Source organism: Muscardinus avellanarius (assembly GCF_963383645.1).
Source record: "Muscardinus avellanarius genome assembly, chromosome: 9".
Taxonomy (NCBI): Eukaryota; Metazoa; Chordata; class Mammalia; order Rodentia; family Gliridae; genus Muscardinus; species Muscardinus avellanarius.
The window spans coordinates 63,780,534-63,803,442 of NC_137795.1; the positions used below are offsets into that span (position 1 = coordinate 63,780,534).

Genomic DNA, 22,909 nt, shown 5'->3' on the forward strand with positions numbered 1-22,909 from the left:
ATTCAAAAGAACCTCTTAACAGGTACAAATAGAGCTTCAGTTTCACAAGATGAAAAAGTTCTGGTATTCGTTATACAACAGCGTAAATATACTTAACACTGCTGAACTATATACTTGAAACAGTTAACATGTAAATCTAATGTATTTTTTACCACAACTAAAAATAAAAAATTAAATTTAAAATATTATAGGGCTTCAGAGAAAGCCAATTGTCCCAGAGAAGTTGGTCTCTGAGCCAAGCTTAGGATAGGCCTTTCATGGACATGTCAGAATTCTTTGGTTTGTCTTACTTAAAAAAAAAAAAAAAAAAAAATGAGCCGGGGTTTTCTCTTATATATGAAATCTAGAGAGAAAATAGGAAACTTTTAAAGGGACTGCAGATAAATGGAGAGACCAGTAGAAGAATGTAAGGTGATACGGGAAGGCGACATGGAAAGGGACAAAAGGTTTGATGAAAGAAACATTTCAAAGAATGTGTGTCCATAGATGAAGATATCATGGCCAGTCTCACTGGTATGTATGGGGAGGGGGAAGAGTGCAGTGGGACCCAAAGGAAAACACGCCAAGTGCTGCGTGCATGTATGTTTGTATCATGTGAATCTCACTGTGATGTGTAACTACAATGTACCAATAAAAGCCTATTTTAAGACATGACGTGCTGGTGCGTGCCTGCCATCCCAGTACCTGGTAGGCTGAGACAGAAGAGTAACAGGTTCAAGGCCAACATCCACAGACTTGACCCTCAGCAACTTAGCAAGATTCTTTTGCAAAATAAAATAAATAAATAAAAGGGGCTGGGGATGTAGCTTGGAGGTAGAGTGTCCCTCGGTTAAATCCTAGTACCCGCTCCCGAAAATGAGATGCCAAAATATTCCCATAGAACCTTCAAATCAAGAGTAAAGAAGTAAATTTAAGCTTCTGTAATCAGTTTTATTCATGTAGAGATGTTTACAGCATTAAATAGTGCCTGCCAAACTTCAACAAATGATGGGCATCTTTAAAATGTTCATAAGTATACAACTATGATACTCATCTTTCAAATTTATAAAAATCAGAAATGTCCCCCAGAAAGTTTTGCTATGTGACAATGGATCTAAAATTAATAACAGCAACAGCTCCCATCTACTGGGTACTGTTTCATTTGACCAATAAAGACGGGGGAGGGCCTTAGACTTTTTTAAATAAAAAAAGGGCTCAGCAAGTTGTAATCTCTGTGTGTGTCTACGCCTGGCGGCCCTTCACAAGTGTCCCTCTCTCCCTCCCTGTCCCCTCCACATGAGCTATCCTTGGCAATACCACTACCGCCCCAGTCCAATCAGTTGCAAAATAAAAAGGAAAAGGTTGATGATGTCCAAGTAGATGTTCAGGGCAGCAAAAACATATTCCTCCGGGTCCAGGGCATAATGGTGGCGCCCTCCCACCATGAGCTGCACGTCCATCACCAGGTACTGGAAGAACAGGAAGAAGAATTAGCTGCTTAAACCGTACGTGTCCAGCCAAATGTGGTGGCGCACACCTGTCATCCCAGTATTTGGGAGGCTGGGACAGGAGGATCGCAGGTTCATGGCCAGCCTCAGCAATTTAGCAAGGCCCTCAGCAACTTAGTGAGACCCTGTTTCCAAGTAAAAAATAAACAAAATATGGGCCAGGCGTGGTGGCGCACGCTTGTAATCCCCGCACTTGGGAGGCGGAGACAGGAGGATCGCGCAGGTTTGATGCAAGCCAGCTTAGGAGACCCTGTTTCCAAATAACAAAATATAAAAAAGTATAAAATAGTTTTGGGAGTGTAGCCCAGAGGTAGAAGGGTTTCCAGGAACCCCAGTACCACAAATAAATAAATAAATAAATAAATAAGGTTTCCAGGAACCCCAGTACCACCAATAAATAAATAAATAAATAAATAATAAAATATGGCTGGGGGTATCACTCAGAGGTACAAATTATGCCCCTGGGTTTAATCCCCATTAACACACACACACACACACACACACACACACAGTACATGTCCATCAGGTAAGTGTCCTAAATACTCTGAAGAAAATTATTTTAGCATCAAAGAAAGGTATTTCAGAAAGTCAGTATGGGGATGAATATGTTATTCCTTCACCCTCAGTCATTCATAAGGTCCCCAAGTTTGTACCCTATAAAAGCAAAGGCCTACCATGCTTACAGCAGCACAATTCATATATAGCCAGGCGTGGTAGCACACACCTGTGATCCCAGTACTTGGGAGGCTGAAACAAGAGGATCACAGGTTCAAGGCCAGCCGCAGCAACTTAGGCCTTCAGCAATTTAGTGAGACCCTGTTTTGAAATAAAAAATAAAATGGGACTGGGAATGTATCTCAGAGGCACAGTGCCCCTGGGTTCCATCCCCAATACCATAAAAAAAAATTAATAAGCCTGTGGGACCACATCCCAGCCCTTATTTGCTCTCCAAAACAAAAGGATTTGTACCTTTAGTCAATGATGTGGACCCACTGGACAAAGTAGACACAGAGATCGACTATAAAATTCCTGTGTTGGCAATTCCTCCACCCACATCATGTTCTTTTTTTTGGGGGGGTTACTGTGGGTGGAACCCAGGGGCTTTTCTATCTCCAGGCTACAGTCCCAGACCTATTTTATATTTTATTGGAAACAGGGCCTCTTAAGCCAGCTGAGGATGGCTTTGAACCTGTGTGATCCTCCCGTCTCAGCCTCTCAAGCGCTGGAATTATAAGTATGTCCCACCATGCCCGGCTTCACCCACATGTTCTTGATAGACAATCAAAACTGAGACTGTTTCCCAGACACCTGGATTTGCAGAGTAATAATTCTGAATTCTTGGAGCTTGGGTGATAGCAAATCTCACTGTATGGGGATGAATTTCTGAAGATGCCTATTCAAAAGAGAATGAGGGGTAAAGGGCACCTGGGTATGGTTAAGTAACCCCCCCCCCAAAGAACCCTGTTCATGCAATGGCAGTAGGTAAGTTACTTCACAAAAGAAGAAATACAGCCGGGCATGGTGGCTCACACTTGTAATCCCAGCATTTTGGAGGCTGAGACAGGAGGATCGCGGTTCGCAGACAGCCTCAGCTACTTAGTGAGGCCCTTTGCAACTCAGTGAGACCCTGCTTTAAAATAAAGAATAAAAAATAGGACTGGGGTTGTCATTCGGAGGTAGAATACCCCTGGATTCCTTCTGCAGTACCGCAAAAAAAAAAAAAAAAGAAATACAAATGGCCAATAAGTATATGAAAAAATGTTCAACATTATTAGCAGTCGAGGAGATGCAAATCAAAATTACACTGAGATCCATCTAACCCAATCAGACTGGCAATCAGCAAGAAGTCAAATAACAGTAAATGCTGGTAAGGAGGTGGTGGAATTCAAACTCTCTACACTGTTGGTGGGATTGCAGATTAGTACAGCTGCTATGAAGATCAGTGTGGAGATTCCTCAGCAAACTGGGAATGAATCCATCGTATGATCCATCTATCCCACTCCTGGGTATCTTTCCAAAGGGACTGAATCAGAATATTATGGTAATACATGCATACCCATACTTATAGCAGCACAATTCATATACAGCCAAATCATGGGACGAACCTAGGTGTCCAACAGACGAATGGATGACAAAATTATGGAAAATACACACAATGGAATTCCACTCAGTCAATAAAGAACAACAAAATTATGTCATTTGCTAGAAAATGGATGGACCTAGACAGCATTAGGTTAAGCAAGATTAGCCAGTTCCAGAAAGTGAAGAGTGCTGTGTTTTTTTTTCTCATATGCAGAAGACAGGGAGTAATTAAGGGACCAGGTAATGGGGAAGCCCCAGCGGAGTGAGGGAGGTGGGCTGGGGGGGGGGGCGAGGGAGAAATGACGAAGGAAACACTTCAATTAACACGATACATATACAAAATTATCAACGGCAATCTCAATATTGCAATATGGGGAAAGGGAGGAACTGCGGAGGGAGCCGGGAACAGCAAGTGCTGTGTGCATGGATGTCATTATCGCTGCAAACTACATTATGATGTGAGACATTAATGCGCCAATAAGAGTTTATTTGTTTGTTTGTTTGTTTATTTGGTGGTACTGGGGTTCCTGGAAACCCTTCTACCTCCGGGCTACACTCCCAGACCTATTTTATACTTTTTTATTTGGAAACAGGGTCTCCTAAGCCAGCGAGGCTGGCTTCAAACCTGCGCGATCCTCCTGTCTCCGCCTCCCAAGTGCAGGGATCACAAGCGTGCGCCACCACGCCCGGCAAAATTATATTCAAAAAAGAAAATAAAAAAAGCCATGTTTGTGTCTGTTGTGGAAGGAGCAGAGCCTGGCAGTGAGTCCGTTGGAGGGAGGGGAAGAAAACTCAGCTACCACCACCAGACACTGTGAGGCATGGCTCCTCAGGCAACACCAGCAGTGGAGAGAATTCTTTGAGTTTTAAAGATATCCAGAATAGAACAACAGCCACTGTGGTGCAGCCCATCCCATGGAAGGCAGGTCTTGGCTCCCTCTGGCTCCGGGTTCCCATGTGGGCTTGTTTATAGGAATGAGGAGAAGGGAGGAAAGAACTAGACAGAAGTTATTGGGCGCTCGCTGGGCAGCCCCGCACTGAGTTCATGACAGATGTTATCCCGTGTAATGTTGGAGCGACCCACTTGACGTTGGCAAGACTTAACTGAGCCTTGGAAAGGGGAAGGACGCTGTGGGTCGCCGAGAAGGGAGTGGAGCTTTTACCTGTGCCACATTCCAGCACCTTTGCAAAGAAAACCAGCTGGGTGACCAACCATTCCAAATCACACAGGACTTTGGGACATCCTGGGAAAGCCCCAGTCCCAGGTAAACTGGGACATTTGGCCAGCCAAAAGGCCCTGAGAGGCTGAGCATGGCGCTTTGCTCTTACCTCTGTCCATCACTCTGGGGCCCTAAATTGTATGAACAAGTGCTTTCCTGTCTTCATCTCCCCAAATCCTTGAATTTATCTTATTTTTTCTTCTTCTAAGAGCAGAGTAATGACATAGTCATTTCACAGGAATGACTGGGTGCTTAGGAGTGTGGCTTTTCGGGGCAGGCAGGGAAGTGGGAGGGCTCCAGCCCTGCCCCGCCCCTCCAGGAGGACCAGGCTGGGATACCATCCAAGACAACCCACCCTCAGGGGAGCCCCAGGCAGCGCAGACCCCTGCGAGTGGAGCGCTGGAAGTGAGGTAGCCCACCTCACTCCTCATCACAACCCTGGCAGTTAACACACACACACACACACACACACACACACACACACACACACACACTTTGTTTGGCATTGGGAGACCTGCCTGAGCCTATGGAAGCTTTGGCTGCACCTGCAGATGGGAACGGCACGGCAACATACTTTGGTATGCAAACAAACTGCGCCTGAAAGAAGCCAGAGCCAGAGACACACCCCGGCAAACATCGACACCCAAGGGACCAGCACGCAGGAATAAAGGAAGATGCGCAGAGATCGATTCCTTTTATGGTAGGAGAAATGGGAAAAGTAAAATGTAAACACTCAACCTTAATCTCCTGGTATCAACTTTTCCGTATTTAAAAGACATGACACTGTTCCAATAACAAGTAACACGATGAAGGAAACCCTGGATGGGGTTAGAGCGTGGTGGTAATGTAGGGGCTCATTCTACCATTGCCTTTACTTCTAGGTATGTTTGGAGATTTTCAAAATATTTTTTTTCTTTGAAAACCCTAAGGGTGATGTATGTCTTCACCATCTTGTACCCCATTAAGATGTATGACTGCAATGCACCAATTAAAAATTTTTAAAAAAGAAAACCCTAAGGGACTGAAATGTAAAAATCAGTTTTAAAGCCCTTGCCTAGCAAGCACAAGGCCCTAGGTTCAACTCCTAGCATTACAAAAAATAAGTGAAAAAATAAAAATAAAACCCTAAAAGAGGTGATTTAATAAAAGTATACAGTAGAATATCACACAGCCACACAATGGAATATCACTCATTTCAAAATAAATGAGTTACACTCAGGTCTTCTGATATATAAAGACTATTATTATTATTATTTTTTTTTTTTTGTGTGTGTGTGTGTGTGTGTGTGTGTGTGTGTGTGGTACTGGGGTTCCTGGAAGCCCTTCTACCTCCGGGCTATACTCCCAGACCTATGTTATATTTTTATTAGGAAACAGGTCTCTTAAGCCAGCGCGGCTGGCTTCGAACCTGCGCGATCCTCCTGTCTCCGCCTCCCAAGCGCGGGGATTACAAGTGCGCGCCACCAAGCCCAGCTTAAAGACTATTATTTTTAAGCAAAAAATCCAAGGCAAAATATTAAATATATTCTGACTATATCAGCGTAAGAGGAAATGGTACATTTATGTGTAAAGGAATTCTGAGAAGCTGGGCACAATGGCAGATACCTGCTATCCCAGTCCTTGGGAGGCTGAGTGAGACATGAGGATCGCAGGTTTAAGGCCAGCCTTGACAAATTAGTGAAACCCTGCTTCAAAATAAAAAGCAAAATAGGGCTGATGCATAGCTCAGAGAAAGAGCACCCCTAGGTTCAATATCAGTATCACAGAAAAAATGAAGGAGAGAAAAAGAAAACAAGAATGAAAATTCTAAAAAGATTCCCCCAAACTGATAACAATAGTTACCTCTGAGGAGATAACTCACCAAGAGTTGAGGGCCTCACTAAGTAGTTGAAGCTGTCCACAAACTGGCATCCTCCGGTCTCTGTCTCCCAAACGCTAAGATTACAAGCGTGCACCACTATGCCCAGTTTATTTTTTATTCTTATTTTATTTTTTATTTATATATATATTTTGTGTGTGGTGCTGGGGGTGGAACCCAGAGGCTTTCTACCTCCGGGCTATACTTCCAGACCTATTTTCTATTTTATTTGGAAACAGGGTCTCACTAAGTTTCTGAGAGTCTCACTAAGAAACTGAGGCTGGCTTTGAACCTGTGTGATCCTCCTGTCTCAGCCTCCCAAGTGCTGGGATTACAAGCATGTGCCACCATGCCTGGCTATTTTATTATTTATTTATTTATTTATTTATTTATTTATTTATTTATTGGTGGTACTGGGATTCCTGGAAATCCTTCTACCTCCAGGCTACACTCCCAGACCTATGTTATATTTTTATTTGGAAACATGGTCTCTTAAGCCAGCGAGGCTGGCTTCGAACCAGCGCGATCCTCCTGTCTCCGCCTCCCAAGCGCGGGGATTACAAGCGTGCGCCACCACGCCTGGCGTGCATTACTTTTTAAGTAAGATATTCCTTAAAATAATCATAAAGTGGTGGCACAAGAGATGGGGCTAAATGGAGAGTAAGTGATTTTCAAACACACATCGGTGACCCCGGCCAGATCCCTAATGAGAAGTTGACATTGTGGTGGGGATTTTGTTGTGGTGGGCTGTTTCTTTGCAGTACTGAGGAGTGAACCCAATGGCATTCTACCTCCAATCTACATCCCCAGCCCTTTTCTAACGTTTAAAACAGGGTCTCACTAGGTTGCTGAGGCTGCCCTCTGCTATCTCAGCCTCCCAAGGACTGAGATTACAGTCCTGCACCATCATGCCTGGCTGAAGTTTGTGCTGTGAAAGAATAGAAACAAGACACTGGTCTAGGGGAAAACTGGAACCAGGCCTTACTATGACAAGCTTCAAGGCTCATCCATAATTCTTCGTTCTCTTTCTTATATTGACTCAGGGAAAGGTTTCGGATGTGGTCTCTAAGAGGTGGCGAGGGGCCGCAGGGTTTCCAGTGAACCGCTGACTCCAGCGAGGAGCCACGGGCTGGTCGGCGCACCACAATCCTCATCAAAGAAACAGAGTGGGACTTACTAAGGAGAAGATCACGGTTCCCAGTCCGGCATACAGCAGGTGCAGCCACTGCGGAGAGAAAGGAAACAGCGGTAGCCTGAGAACCAGATTCCATTTAACAACCGGGCTCTCTGAAGACCAATACTGTGGGAGCCAAATCTTTGGGGGAATGAACCACTTCTTAACACGGTCAACAACATCCATCCAGGTACCACAAACTTGCAAAGAGAAGCCATCCGCGCATGTGCCAAGCCAGGTTCCTCGAGACAGGGCTCAGCACCTTGTGCATGGCCCGGCAAGGAGAATGTGCCAGACCATCAGGGGTGTGTGTGTGTGTGTGTGTGTGTGTATGTGTGTGTGTGTTACTGGGTATCAAACTCTGGAGTATTCTACCACTGCACTATGCCCCATCTCCCCCCCTTTTTTCTTTTGGTGGTACTGGGGTTCCTGGAAACCCTTCTACCTCTGGGCTACACTCCCAGACCTATTTTATACTTTTTAATTTTTGGAAACAGGGTCTCTTAAGCCAGCGCTGCTGGCTTCGAACCTGCACGATCCTCCTGACTCCTCCTCCCAAGTGTGGGGATGACAAGCGTGCGCCACCACGCCCGGCTTGTTTTGTTTTGAATCAGGATCTCGCTAGTTTGCTGAGAGTTTTGCTGCTTTACTGATGCTGTCCTCCAATCTGAGATTCTCCTGTCTCAGCCTCCCAAGCACTGGGATTACAGCCATGTGCCACCACACCTGGCTGTGTTTCACTTCTGGAGTCGTCCACATGGTCTTCTAGAGAGATCCGCCCTCCCCGCGGCTCATGGAACTTAGCAGCCTCACACACTCTAGCTGGAGTGGAAACAGTCAATCTGCTGAGTGATGGGGAGCATCCGTGCTCTCTCTGGGACTCAGCACATGTGCCAGGCCTGCCGGAGACCAGCTCTCAGGTCCCTCCGCGGCAGCAGAAGCAGCTCACCATACCATAGAAGGGGAGAGGGGAAGGGCTCCCAGGCCCGGAACTCCGGCTCTTATTCCCACCCAGGAGCTCAGTGAGACTCTCCAGGTCTCTGCCTCAAACTAGTGACTGGGATCTGGCTCTGATCAGTGTGGGCTAAATCTCCATGTGCAAGGGTGGAGAGAGGCCAGGGGAGGGGCGCTGGGCAGCAGAAGAGCAGGCCCTGGGAGGGCTGGTCCTCAGTGGAGGGGACTCGGCGTCGGCGGGGCTAACGGATGCCCATGCACCTCCCCAGGACACCTGGACCTGGGGCCCCTCAGTCACAGGGAGGACATGGAGCTGACCAGGAGCCCAGCTCTGAGCCACCCATTGCTCTTTGTCCTGGTCACGTACCCACCATAGACTGGGAGTGAGGCCCTCCGAGAGGCAGGGACCAGGGCCTCGCTGTCCCTGCCTTAGACCACACCAGGTGTAGACTGCCCAGCCAGCCTGCCTGCCTTCTCCCTCCTCGGAGTGCCACGTACCACCCGGGCCGCAGCTCCCCGAGCCGGCAGCCACCCCTCCCCACTCTTCTTGGGGACACATCTCTTCTTAAAAGCCTGGCATGCTGAGCCCCAGCTCCACGACTGCCTCTCAGAGGGCCCAGGCTGAGGCGCCAGCACTTCACCCAGGCCTTGGGCAATTCTCTGCGGCTTCCCAGGGGGCGCCACTCACGTAGGCACGAATGAAGATTAAGAGAAGTCCGTAGATCAGAAGGACGAAGATGGAAACAAACAGCACTCCGTTCAGCAAGGTGAAATCCCACTGAGGAAACAAAAACAGCAGGTTCTAAGGACGGACGGACGCAGAGGCCGGTGCCACCATTACAAAGGGGCGGTTCCATGCCAGGCATGGTGGCACACACTTGTAATCCCAGCAATCCGGAGGTGGAGACCGGGGATTACAGTTCAAGGACAGCCTCAGCTACTTAGACCCTTAGCAACTCAGTGGGACACCGTTTCAAAAATAAAAAGACTAAAAAATAGGACTGGGGGTGTAGCTCGGAGGTTCAATGACCCTGGGTTCCATCCCCAGTACCAAAAAGGGGGGGGGGGTAGTTCTGAATCACCTGGCATTCTCAGAGGAATCATGGCCCTTTTGTGTTCTGCTGAACTCTACAGCTCTTTGATTTTTATTTATTTATTTTCTGTGGTACTGGGGGTGGAACCCAGGGGCTTTTCTACCTCCGGGCTACACTCTCAGACCTATTTTATACTTTATTTGGAAACAGGGCTCACTAAGTTGCTGAGAGCCTCACTAAGTAGCCGAGGCTGACTTCGAACCTGTGCCATTGTCCTGTCTCAGGCTCCTAAACGCTGGGATTACAGTTATGCACCACCATGCCCGAGCCCTAGCCCAGAACAGATGCTAAACTCAAATAGGATGGTTCCAGGAGGGCTTGTGTATAAAGGAGCTATCTATAAAAGTAATCTCTTTTTTTTTTTTTTTTGGTGGTATTGGGGTTCCTGGAAACCCTTCTACCTCCAGGCTACCCTCCCAGACCTATTTTAATTTTTTTTTTATTTGGAAACAGGGTCTCTTCCAGCGAGGCTGACTTTGAACCTGCGTGATCCTCCTGTCTCCGCCTCCCAAGCGGAATTACAAGCGTGCACCATTGCCCGGCTATAAAAGTATCTTCAAGGAAGCTGGGGGTGGTGGTGCACACCTGTGATCCTAGCCCTTGGAAGGCTGAGGCAAGAGACTTACAGGTTCAAGGACAGCCTCAGCAAGTAGTGAGACTGTCATCAACCTACTTAAACCCTGTTTCAAAAATAAAAATAAAAAATAGGGCTGGGGGTGTAGCTCAGAGATAGAATGCCCCTGGGTTCAATCCCCAGTAACATACACACACACACACACACACACACACACACACACACACACACATATCTTCATGGGAACCAGCACACATGGGTCTAGGTTAGGAGTAGGGAGCTGTTGCTACCTAGGGGCCCAGAGGGAAGAAGACAGGAGCCTGGAAGGCTGTGCTGGGTTGACTGTCTCTAGACAGTGAATTTTTGTAAGGAACAAGGCTCACCCAAGAGGAACTTGTCTCCTGAAAGCTGTGGGAATAAGTGCTTCCCTCCACCCTCCCTCCCTCACGTCTCCAACTGGGCTTCCTCCGTCCAAGCCCCTGGCAAGCCCGAGGGCAGGAGGCTCATGTGTTGAGGCCCATGGGCTGGCACAGCACAGAGGCGAGCGGGCGGGCACAGGCTGGGCCAGGAGGGTCATGGGAGGGTCATGGAGGGTCATGGGAGGGTCATGGAGGGTCATGGTAGGGTCATGGGAAGATCATGGGAGGGTCAAGGGAGGATCATGGAGGGTCATGGGAGGGTCATGGGAGCATACTTGCACATGACAGAAACCTGCTCCAGTAATACGTACTTTCGTTTGTAGAGCGAATATAGTGAGCGCAATTGTCACCAGGGTGGTCGCTGCCGTCGCCCACAGCACCTCATCGGCATTATAGAAACTAAAATGGAAGACCACGATTATCATCCATATTCAAAGAAAAGCACACAGGCGAGCATAAGCAAATGTGTATCCAAGACTTACACTGTTACGGTTCCTAGCAGCAGACCTTGAAGAACTGTCTAAAAACAAAACGCACAAGAAGTCAGGAGCCTGAGGCTGAAGGCCAGGACCCAGAGGCCCCAGTGGCCTGGAGGGCGCGCTCCAGGCAGGTCTGCGGGGCCAGCGAGGGTATGCAACCCCAGCGCACAGCTGCAGGGCAGGCGAGGGGACAAATAGCACAACCAACCACTCCCAGAACGTCCTCCCTAGGACTGACAAGAGAAAATTGTTTTATTAGCCAAAGTTTCTTAGAAACTAATGGTGAATCTAACACATTCAGTGAAGTGAATGTGTATTGACTATGAATGTAAAACCCAAGCGTATATACATAGACAGATATGCCTCGGTGAAACCCACTATTCTGTTTAAACACAGAGGATGTGTGCATGAATATATTTCTGTGTGCATCTATTTGGTACTAGAGACTGAACCATTGGACCCACGGGCATTCTACCTTCCATCTACACCCCCAACCCATTTTGTTATTATTTTTTTATTTTGAAACAGCTGAGGCTAAATTGCTGAGGCTGGCCTTAAACCTGCGATCCTCCTTGTCTCGGTCTCCCAAGTACTGAGATTACTGGTGCGCACCGTGAACCCAGCTACATTCTGTATCATTAATAGGCACTAGTGAAAATATTTTCAAAAGTTCATTTGTGGGTGGTCGTATAGTCAGGAAGCAAATGGGGCCATCCACACAGTCCAGTGATGTCCAACAGGGACAGGACCTGCTGTCTCCACACAGGTTTCACTCACCGCACAGGTGCTGCTGGGTGAGCATAAACTCTTCCCCTACCTCGGAGCTGGGTGAGAACTGAGACCGCAAGGTGAAAGGCAGAGCACCATGCTGCAACTCCGCCCAGGGGCAGCAGGAGGGCTGCAGAGGGAGACACCTGCTGCCCGAATAGAGCCAGGGCTGGGGTGGCCGAGCGGGGAAGAGGCAGGGTCCAGAGCCAGTGGGCAGTCAAGTCGGAGGATGCACCCAGGAAAGACACTGCAGATGTGACTGGCCCACTTAGGCTCAGGATGGCCACAGCTGCGGGCGAGGACAGCAGCGGACAGTTGGAGCAAGTGCAGGGATATGGCGGACCCACTGGTGGGCAGGAAGAGCCAGGAGGGAATCCTCCAGTCTCAGGAAGTCAGACGGCTGTGTCCTGACCAAAGTGCGAGAACTAGGCTTGGCTGGAACTTCTCCAGCTGGCCAGCCGTAGACAGGATCAGAGGATGAAAAAGGATGCTCTCCCCAACCCCGGAAGCCCCTCGTGGCCTGCCTAGATCTCACAGACCCAGGGGCGACTGCTTGGTTCCCTACTTTGTTAGACTTGTAGGCTCTACAAGTAGGCTGTCTTGATTCCCATTATAGGAGAAAAGAGTGTTCCTATTTCATATACCTACAGTGTTTTGTGTGTGCATGTGGTATTGGGGGTTGATCCCAGGGGCATTCTACCTTTGAGCTAAACTCCCAGCCCTATTTTGTTTTTATTTTGAAATAGAGTCTCTCTAGGTTGATGAGAGTCTCAGTACTTGCTGAGGCTGGCCTCCAACCTGTTTCTGCCTCCCAAGTACTGGGATTTCAGGCGTATGCCATCATGCCTGGCTATACAATATTTTATTTACCTTTAGGATTTTTATTGATACATTATGATTATATATAATGGTGAGACTTGTTACATAGTTTTACATGCCCATAAAATAATTTAGTCCATGTTATTCCCTGGTATGACCCCTCCTCTCCCCACTGGGCTCCCTTCTTCTACTCTACTGGTCTTCCTTCTGTTTCTATGAGTTCTCCCCAATTTTTCCTTTTTTCTTTCCAGATTCCACATATAAGACATTCAACCCTTGACTTTCTGAGTCTGGCTTATTACGCTTCACATAATGCTCTCCAGTTCTGATCCATTTTCCTGCAAATGACAGAATTTCATTTTTCTTCATGGCTGAATAAAAGTTCATACACATGCTATTTTTTTTTTTGGTGTGTGTGTGTGTGTGTGTGTGTGTGGTACTGGGGTTCCTGGAAACCCGTCTACTTCCGGGCTACACTCCCAGACATACATACATATATATAATATATATATATATATTTATATATATATATATAAACATCATCTCTTAAGCATCTCTTAAGCATCTCTTAAGCCAGCAAGGCTGGCTTCAAACCTGCGCGATCCTCCTGTCTCCGCCTCCCAAGTGTGGGGATTACAAGCATGCATCATCACACCTGGCACACACATGCTATTCTAATCATATACTTGCTTTCAATCTTCCATACAAGATACTTTCCCTCCCCTTCTAGCTCAGGTGCTGCATACTTCTCTTGTCCCAGCAATACATGAAAGGTGTGTATGTGTGTGTGTGTGTGTGTGTGTGTGTGTGTGTGTGTGTGTGTGTGTGGTGTGTTTGGGAGAGACTGGGAAGTCAGGAAGAGGGACTGAGTCAGGGTGGGAAACGCTGTAGACTCAACCTGCCTGGTGACTTCAAGCGTTCGTAGTATGGGCTCCACAAGCCACAGTGCCACAGGACGAAAGTGATCTTTCATGCAAGCGTTTCCCTGTTTGCTCTCAACTCTTTTTTCTAAATGGATTTCTCCATATACTTTCTTTTTTTTTTTTTTTTTTCAGTACTGGGGATGGAACCCAGAGGCATTCTAGTTCCGAGCTACACCCCCAGCCCTATTTTTTATTCTTTCTTTTGAAACAGGGTCTCACTGAGTTGCAAAGGGCCTCACTAAGTAATAATAGCTGAGGCTGTCCTTGAACCAAGATCCTCCTGTCTCAGCCTCCCAAATGCTGGGATTACAAGTGTGTACCACCATCCCTGGCTGGTTTTTTATTTTTGAAACAGGGTTTCACTAAGTTGCCAAGGGCTGTCTGCGAACCACCACCCTCTGGTGTCATCCTCCTGAGTGTTACTTGCTTTGAGGAGAAAAAAAAGGAGCACATCAGAGAGGAGAGCTTCTTGGAGAACAGTAACATCTATCTGTTCATAGGAAAAAACTTGTTTTTAGTTCTGGGGACTGAACCCAGGGGCACTCTACCTCCAAACCACATCCCCAGCCCTATTTTATTTTTTAGTTTAAAAGAGGGTCCCCATGAGCCACTGAAGGCCTCACTAACTTGCGGAGACTGGCCTTAAACCTGTGATCCTCCCTGTCTCAGCCTCCCAAGTACTAGGATTACAAGTGTGCACCACCATGACTAGCTTTAAATTTTTAAATAAAAAATTCAGAGCCAGGTGTGGTGGCGCATGCTTGTGATCCCAGCATTTGGGGGGCTGAGACAGGAGGATTGCAGTTCGTGGACAGCCTCAACTACTTAGTGAGGCCCTTTGCAACTCAGTGAGACCCTGTTTCAAAATAAAGAGTTAAGCCGGGCGTGGTGGCGCACGTTTGTAATCCCCGCGCTTGGGAGGCAGAGACAGGAGGATCGTGCAGGTTCGAAGCCAGCCGCACGCGCTGGTTTAGGAGACGCTGTTTCCAAATAAAAATGTAAAAATAGGTCTGGGAGTGTAGCCCGGAGGTAGAAGGGCTTCGAGGAACCCCAGTACCACCAAAAAATAAAAATAAAAAATAAATAAATAAATAAATAAATAAATAAAGAGTTAAAAATAGCGCTAGGGGTGTAGCTCGGGTGTAGTACAGAAAAAAAAAAAAATCAAACATTTCTAGAAAAATAGCACCCTTCTTATGTCCCTCCCTCTACCCCACCACCTCTGCTCTGGGAACCCCAGTAGCTTCCCGAGACCGGCTTGTGCGTTGCTCCTTCCTGAGCACAGTGTGTGTATTGTTAAGTACAGGGCCTAGGACGTGATACAGAGGCCTGGCAATGGATGGGCAGGCTGTTCACGCTGGCCAGGAGAGGCTCCTCAGTGCTCTGGTAGCCAAGGCAACAACACAGCCCAAACTGTGGTCATCAGGCGGCCAGGCTTCTCCAGCTCAAGAGGAAGCCATTTGTCCCAAAGTGTAAGTCACGGCAGACCTGCTGGGTATGGACGCTGAGACTCACATCCAGGATCCTGGCTTGCTTGGACACCAGGAGGTGAGGAACTCTATCTACACAATGTGTTTCATAAAGAATCCCTACTCTATTACTTTATAGGAAGAAATGCCATGATAAAAGGAATGAATGTAATAAAGGGACAAAAACATATTTCAGAGGTGCTAATAAATTTTACTTACAAATAATCCCAGGAGAATGTAATTTGCAGGCACCTGACGGCGGAGATCCCCACAGCAAGCAAGAATAATAAGCACGAGAAAAAAGGATGGGCTGGAGGACAATGCAAAGCCACATGTTACTCACTTCCAGTGACCGCGCCGTGTGATATAGCCAGATAGATAGAGATGCACGTAAATAGAAATACGATATGACATTATAGGATAAGAATATAAGCAAAAATTGTATTTCTTTTACTTTTTTTGCCTTTAAAATTAGATTTTTTTCAATTGCTATCATCGATAGCTTGTGGAGTATTTAAATTTTTTTTCATTTTATGAAAATGGTGGCACATGCCTGTAATACCAGTACTTGGGAGGTTCAGACAGGGGGATCACAGGTTCAAAGCCAGCCTCAGCAATTTAGCAAGAACCTGTTTCAAAATAAAAAACAAATAGGCTTGGGGATGTAGCTCAGAGGTAGAATGCCTCTGGGTTCAGTCCTCTGCGCCACAAGTAAAAACAACAACAATAATAATAATAATAATAATAATAATAATAATAATACTTGATAATATCATTAGCTGGGCATGGTGATGCACACTTGTAATCCCTACGCTTGGGAGGCTGAGACAGGATGATCACGTAGGTTCAAAGCCAGCCTCAGCTACTTAGTGAGGCTCTCAGCAACTTAGTGAGACCCTGTTTCCAAATAAGACATAAAATAGATCTGGGAGTATAGCTTGGAGGTAGAAAGCCCCTGGGTTCCATTCCCAGTACCACAAAAAAAAAATAGTATTATTAACTTGATAATAACTATTATAGATTCAAGAAGTTTCAAAGGGGCATAGAGGTCCCATGAAACTTACACTTGGTTTTCTTCAATGATTGCAATTTTTACCACTATAGTATAATAGTATACTATCACAACAAGTAATTTGACATTGGTATAGTGTGCATAGGTAGTTCTTTGACAGAGAACTATGACACAAATCTATGTACAGACACATGTAGCCACCAATAATCAAAATTCATAACATATCAACAATGACCTCCCTGGTGTTGCCCCTTTACACACACACACTTTAACTGTTTTCTGTCCATCTTTATAGTTTTGCCATTTCAAGACTGTTACCCTTTACCTCATTTTGAAATTTCAGTTGCTAGCTAGTAGAAAAACAATATTTTTTTAAAGTCGAGGATACTTACAAGAGTGCATAGGTGAACCAGGGGTTTGCAACTATCCATACTTTTGGAGCTTTCCTGGTTAAAAAATTAATACAGTTTTACATAGTAAATATTATATTTTGCTAACTAACATAATATTTAAGTAGAAATAGAACAGTATAATGAAAACAATGAGAAAAACCCTAAATGATTAACAATGGCAGATGGGGATAAAATTGTAAAACACTCTTCTTTTTTTTTTTTTTTTCCCGGTATTGGGGATGGAACCCAGGGGGATTCTACCTCTGAGCTACACCCCCAGCCTTATTTCTATTCTTTTTTTAAATAAATTTTTATTGTTTCATTGTAATCAAACATCACAATGAAATATAAGACTTGTGAGGATATCCAAGTATACATCATCCAATTAGCCTTTATCCAATCCCCATCCCATTCCCTCCCCCTCCCTCAATCCCATGCTTGATTTAGTGATTAACTTTGATATATTTGTTTATGTACAACTTATGTTTTAATGAGATTCCATCTTCCCCCTTCCCATCTTCTCTGATTGGTCACCTTAATTGCTCCTCCATAGGGCCCTTTCTTCCACTGGATTCCCTCCTATTACCCATTTCTTCCTAGTTTTTGCATATTAGGGAGAGCATCTGATTTTTTTATTTTTCTTTGATATTTCTCTGTTTATGCCACATTGCAAGTTCTGATCCCACTTGCAAAGGCACCGGCACTGGCCTGGTCACCCAGCAGACTCTGTTCCCAGCCTTGCTGGCTCCAGCACCGGCCTTGCCTCATGGCAGGCTCTGATCCAAGCCTCGGAGGCCCCTGCACCGGCCTTGCCTTTAGGCAGTTTCCTATCCCAGCCTTGCTGGCTCTATCTACAACCTCACCAAATGGCAGGCACCAATCACGGTCATGCTGACCCCAGCACCGACCTTGCCGCATGAAAGGCTCCGATTCCAGCCTCCTTGGCCCCAGCACCAGCCTCCCCCCTTGGCAGGCTCCAATCCTGGCCTTGGAGGCCCCAGCACCAGCCTTGCCTCACAGCAGGCTCCAATCACGGCCTCTCTGGCCCTGACACTGGCCTCACCCTTCAGCAGGTTCTGATCCCGGCCTCAGAGGCCCCAGCACTGGCCATGCCTCACAGCAGGCCCTGATCCTGGCCTCGCTGGCCCCAGCACCGGCCTCACCCCTTGGCGGGCTCCAATCCTGGCCTCGCTGGCCCCGACCCCAGCCTCAGAGGCCCCAGCACCAGCCTTGCCTCACAGCAGGCTCCGATCCTGGCCTCACTGGCCCCAGCACCAGCCTCACCCCTTGGCAGGCTCTGATCTTGGCCTCGGAGGCCCCAGCACCGGCCTTGCCTCATGGCAGACCCCAACCCTGGCCTTGCTGGCCCCGACCCCGGCCTCAGAGGCCCCAGCACCAGCCTTGCATCACAGCAGGCTCTGATCCCAGCCTCGCTGGCCCCAGCACTGGCCCCACCCCTCGGCAGGCTCCAATCCCAGCCCCAGAGGCCCCAGCACTGGCTTTGCCTCATGGCAGGTTCCGATCCCGGCCTCGCTGGCACCGGCACCAGCCTAGCCTCATGGCAGGCTCCAATCCCGGCCTCCTTGGCCCTGGCACTGGCCTCACCCCTCTGCAGGCTTCGATCCCAGCCTCAGAGGCCCCATCACTGGTTTTTATTCTTTATTTTTGAAACAGGGTCTCACTAAGTTGCGGAGGGCCTAAGTAGCTGAGGCTGTCCACAAGCTGCGATCCTTCAGTCTCAGCCTCCCAAATGCTGGGATTGCAAGCATGCACCACTACGCCCAGTGTAAAATTCTTCTTTTTAAGAGAAATAAAGCCGGGTGTGGTGGCACATGTCTGTAATCCCAGTAGCTGGGAAGCTGAGACAGAAGGATTATAGAATCAAGGCCAGTCTCACCAACATAGCAAGATCCTGTTTCAAAACAAAAAGTAAAACTGGGCTGGGAGTGTAGCTCAGAGGTAGACTGCCCCAGGATCAATACCCTGTACCCCCACAAAAAGAGAGAGAGAGAAAGAAAGAAACTGGGTGAAGTGACACACACCTGTAATCTCAGTAGCTAGGAGGCTGAGACAGGAGGATCACAGATTTGAGGGTAGCCTCAGCAATTTAGCAAGACCCTCAGCAACCTAGTAAGACCCTTATCAAAATAAAAATAAAATAAAGTTCGGTTGTAGACCAGAGGTAGAATGCTCCTGAGTTTTTTTTTTTTTTTTTTTTTTTTGTTTTTTGAGGGTGGGGAGGTAGAGGAAAAGATCCAGGTGGAGGTGTAGCACATGCTTAGCATCACTGAGGCCCTGGGTTCAATCCCTAGCACCAAGAAAAAAGGATACTTTTTTTTTTCTTTTGGTGGTATTGGGGTGAAACCCAGGGGCTTTTCTACCTCCTGGCTATACTCCCAGACCTATTTTTCTTAATACTTTTTGGAAACAGGGTCTCACTAGGTTGCCGAGAGCTTCACTAAGTAGCTGAGGCTGGCTTCAAACCTGTGCGATCCTGTCTCGGCCTCCCAAGTGCTGGGATTATAAGCATGTGCCACCATGCCCCGCTTAAAAAGATACATTTATAAAAAGATAATTTTATAAATTGTAAGTCAAATTTGAATAAGTACAAACAGCTAGTAAAATTCTTTTTTTTTTTTTTTTTTTTTTTTTGGTGGTACTGGGAGTGGACCCAGGGGCTTTGTACCCCTGGGCTATACTCCCAGACCTATTTTATACTTTATTTGGAAACAGGGTCTCACTAAGTTGCTGAGAGCCTCACTAAGTAGCTGAGGCTGGCTTCGAACCTGTGCGATCCTCCTGTCTCAGCCTCCCAAGCGCGGGGTTTACAAGCGTGCGCTACCAAGCCCAGAAAATTCCTTAGTTTAAAAAATAGTAAGGCTCATATGCATGCATAGTAAGAGAAATCAACGCATCTATTTGTTTAATAAGTACAAATTTTCATAGGATGCACTTAAGCAGTGATCAGTCATAGTCCCTCAAGTAATTTCTGAACTGAACAATGTTCCAAGCCAGGTGTGATGGGAGGCTGAGACAGGACAATCACAGGTTCAAGGACAGCCTCTGCAAGTAGTGAGGCTCTCATCCACCTAGTGAGATCTGTTTCAAAATAAAAATAAAAAATAGGGCTGGGAGTGTAGCTCGGAGGTAGAATGCCCCTGGGCTCATGAACCAGACAAGCGAAGCAAGGCCTTATAGGGAATCCAGACTCTCAGATGCAAAACTCAGGTTTCATACGTAATGATCAAATTCCCCTCCCTAAAAGGTAGAAAGAAGCGGCACCAAAAAGTAAGCAAATAAAGAAATAAATATAGTGTCCAAAATAAGAGGAAGTAAAAAGCAAAGAGAAGTTATTGTCTTAGGGAGGAGTTAAACTGAAATTCTAGAAATCTCCCACCACCTTGGACTAGGAGCTGCTTCAAAAGAACAAACTATAGAAATTTCTCCTCCTGGGAATCATGAAGGAAAGGAGGTAATTTTTTCAATGACCAAAACTAAAACAAGCTGATTCAGTGAAAATTCAGGGGAACAACTTAGCATTTACTTCTACATCAGCCGTAAAGACTTACCAGAAAACAAATACGCTGATAATCGCCCCAGTGACAAACAGCTGAGCCGACAGGATGAGGAATACTTTGACAATAAAAGCTAAGGAGACAAAAGCATTGTTTTTATCACTTATTTATTTGTGGTACTGCGGAGTAAAGCTGAGGCCTTCTACCTGCAAGCTATACCCCCAGCCCTATTTTTTTTTTAAATTTGGAAACAGGGTTCTTAAGTTGCTGAGGGCCTCGCTAAGTTGCTGAGGCTGGCCACGAACCTGAGATCCTCCTGTCTCAGACTCCCACATACAGAAACATCTCCAACCTATTTATTTGTTTATTTATCTATTTACTTATTTATTTTGGTTCTGGGGGTTGAACCCAGGAGTGTTCTACCTCTAAGCTACACCTCCAGCCCTATTTTTTATTCTTTATTTTGAAGCAAGGTCTCACTAAGTTGTAGAGAGCCTCACTAAATAGCCGAGGCTGTCCTCGAACCTGTGATCCTCCTTTCTCAGTGATGATGGCTGCACAACTCTGAAAGTACATGAAACCCCGGGAATTGAACACTTCAAAGTGGTCAAGTTAGTGATCAGGAGATTATACCTCCACATAGCTGTTTAAGAAGAAAAAAAAAAAAGACATAATCCATTCAAGTCAGGTTAAATCTATGGCTTCTCCATTTTACAAAGACTACTGCCTAAGCAGGATGAAAATCATGTAATTGCATCTTCATACTCCAATGCTTAAATACAATCCTTCTCCAGCCAGCAAGATGAATGGAGTCAAGGAAGTGCCTGATCCTAGCTCACTGCCCCTCATGTGCTTCATTCTGTCTTCCATGAGAAATAGAATGGGGTAGAGGAGGACTGCGGATACTTGAAGATGGAGATGTGAGATGCCTAAATGACCTTTTCAAGATGGCAAAGCTCCTACTGGCACCATGTGCTTTTAGATGCTCTCTTCTTCTAGACTACACGGTGTTTGCAAAGCAGGGGAGCAGCCAGGCGCAGTGCCACACACCTGTCATCCCAGTACTTGGGCGGCTGAGACAAGAAAGATTGCAGATTCCAGGCCAGCCTCAGCCATTTAGTTAGGCATTCAGCAACTTAGCAGGATGCTGTTTCAAAATGGAAAATGAAAAAAAAGGGGGATGATTTAGGTCAGAGGTAGAATGTACCTGGGCTCAATCCCTAGCACTAAAAAAAAAAAAAACCAAAACAACAACAACAACAACAAAAAATGAGGGGAGGGTACAGCCTCCAGGTGACACCCACTCCTCTCAACTTCCTCCTCATTTGACCCAGAGATGGCCAAGTGATAGAGACAGGTCAATGACATGCCACTGAAAACCCTTGGGGGCAGCTTCTGAAAATAAGTCAGATGTGGCTGGGTCTGGATGCCAGTCCAGGTCGGTGCAGCACTCTCCCTTGGCCCTTCTTTGTCTCTGGCCCTTTGCCTGCTCCCTTTTCTTCCTGAAAGGTTAGAGCTCTAAAAGATATCTTTCCAGAGGGTACTCGAAGTTCACCTGTGAGGCCCTCAGAGGGCTTAAGAGCAGGCACCATGGACTCCGGGGACCTACAGGATGAGCCTTAAACCTTCTATCTTCAAGCAGCATATTGCATGAGAAAGAAACAATTTCTCATTTATTTAGCCCACAGTGTTTTAGGTATCTACTGCTCATTGCTGAGAGTATCTCCCAACTTACACAGAATTAATATCTAGGACACTGAATTAATATTTTTTGAAACTTAAGCCAATATTATCACTGCGTGCATTGGTGAGAACATTTTGCAATCAATGACTAATTCATGTTTCCCAAAAAAGCCCAAACACCATATGTTTATTATGGATTCCTGCATCTCTGGGACAACCTGGGGATGGTCTATTATGGAAGCCCTATGTCACGGTCCTTGAGGAAGCATGAGTAGGGAAAGCTAGAAACAAAATTAAATCCCTCTGACAATCCACACCAGGGAAGTTATTTAAGGAAACATTGGCTCTTCTCTTTCAAAAAGCCCATTTCCGGATTCTTACCTCTGCGGATGGCTACGTCTGAGAATGGGCTGGATGAAGGTACAGAGCTATCATCGGGGGACAGCTCATCCAAAATCTGTACCACGTAGGTACCGGACCGCTCAGTGGCCTTTGGGCGTGGATTCTCGCGAGTTTCCTGCGGTCGGTCTGCAGGCGAAGACTTGTAGGGCTGATCAGATTTGGACTGGACGCCTTTATCTGCTGCTTTCCTGATCAGATGTTGATCTCCGGCACTGAAGTCTATCGGCTCACTGACATCCATGTCCACTTTCCTGGAGGACAAAAACCGTTATTCATATCCTCACAGTCCTACCTCTACAACCTTAGTATCCTCGTGACATTCGATGGGTTTATTCATTTTATTTAATTTTTACTAATTTTAACTGCCCCGACTCAGTGCTTACCATGTTGGTCCTCAAAAAACATTTGTGAGATGAATGATGAGCAAATACTTAAAAGAGAGACATGTTGAGTAATTTTTTTTTATTTTGGTGGTACTGGGGATGAAGCCCTTCTACCTCCGGGCTACACTCCCAGATCTATTTTATATTTTATTTGGAAACAGGGTCTCTTAAGCCAGCCTGGCTGGCTTCAAACCTGCGCGAT

At 46.4% G+C, this 22,909-nt stretch overlaps 1 protein-coding gene across 1 annotated transcript; it reads right to left on the reverse strand.

The window, feature by feature from the left end:
* Positions 1-1,298: 1,298 nt before the first annotated feature.
* On the reverse strand, positions 1,299-22,565 carry LOC308266804 (protein lifeguard 1-like; the record flags this gene model as incomplete). The annotated part of the gene is made up of 8 exons (XM_080701199.1): positions 1,299-1,448; positions 7,825-7,872; positions 9,464-9,553; positions 11,174-11,261; positions 11,345-11,382; positions 15,540-15,630; positions 20,294-20,372; positions 22,304-22,565. The coding sequence occupies 8 exons, from the start codon at positions 22,563-22,565 to the stop codon at positions 1,299-1,301; spliced, it is 846 nt and encodes a 281-aa protein (XP_080557325.1).
* Between the last annotated feature and the right edge of the window lie 344 nt (positions 22,566-22,909).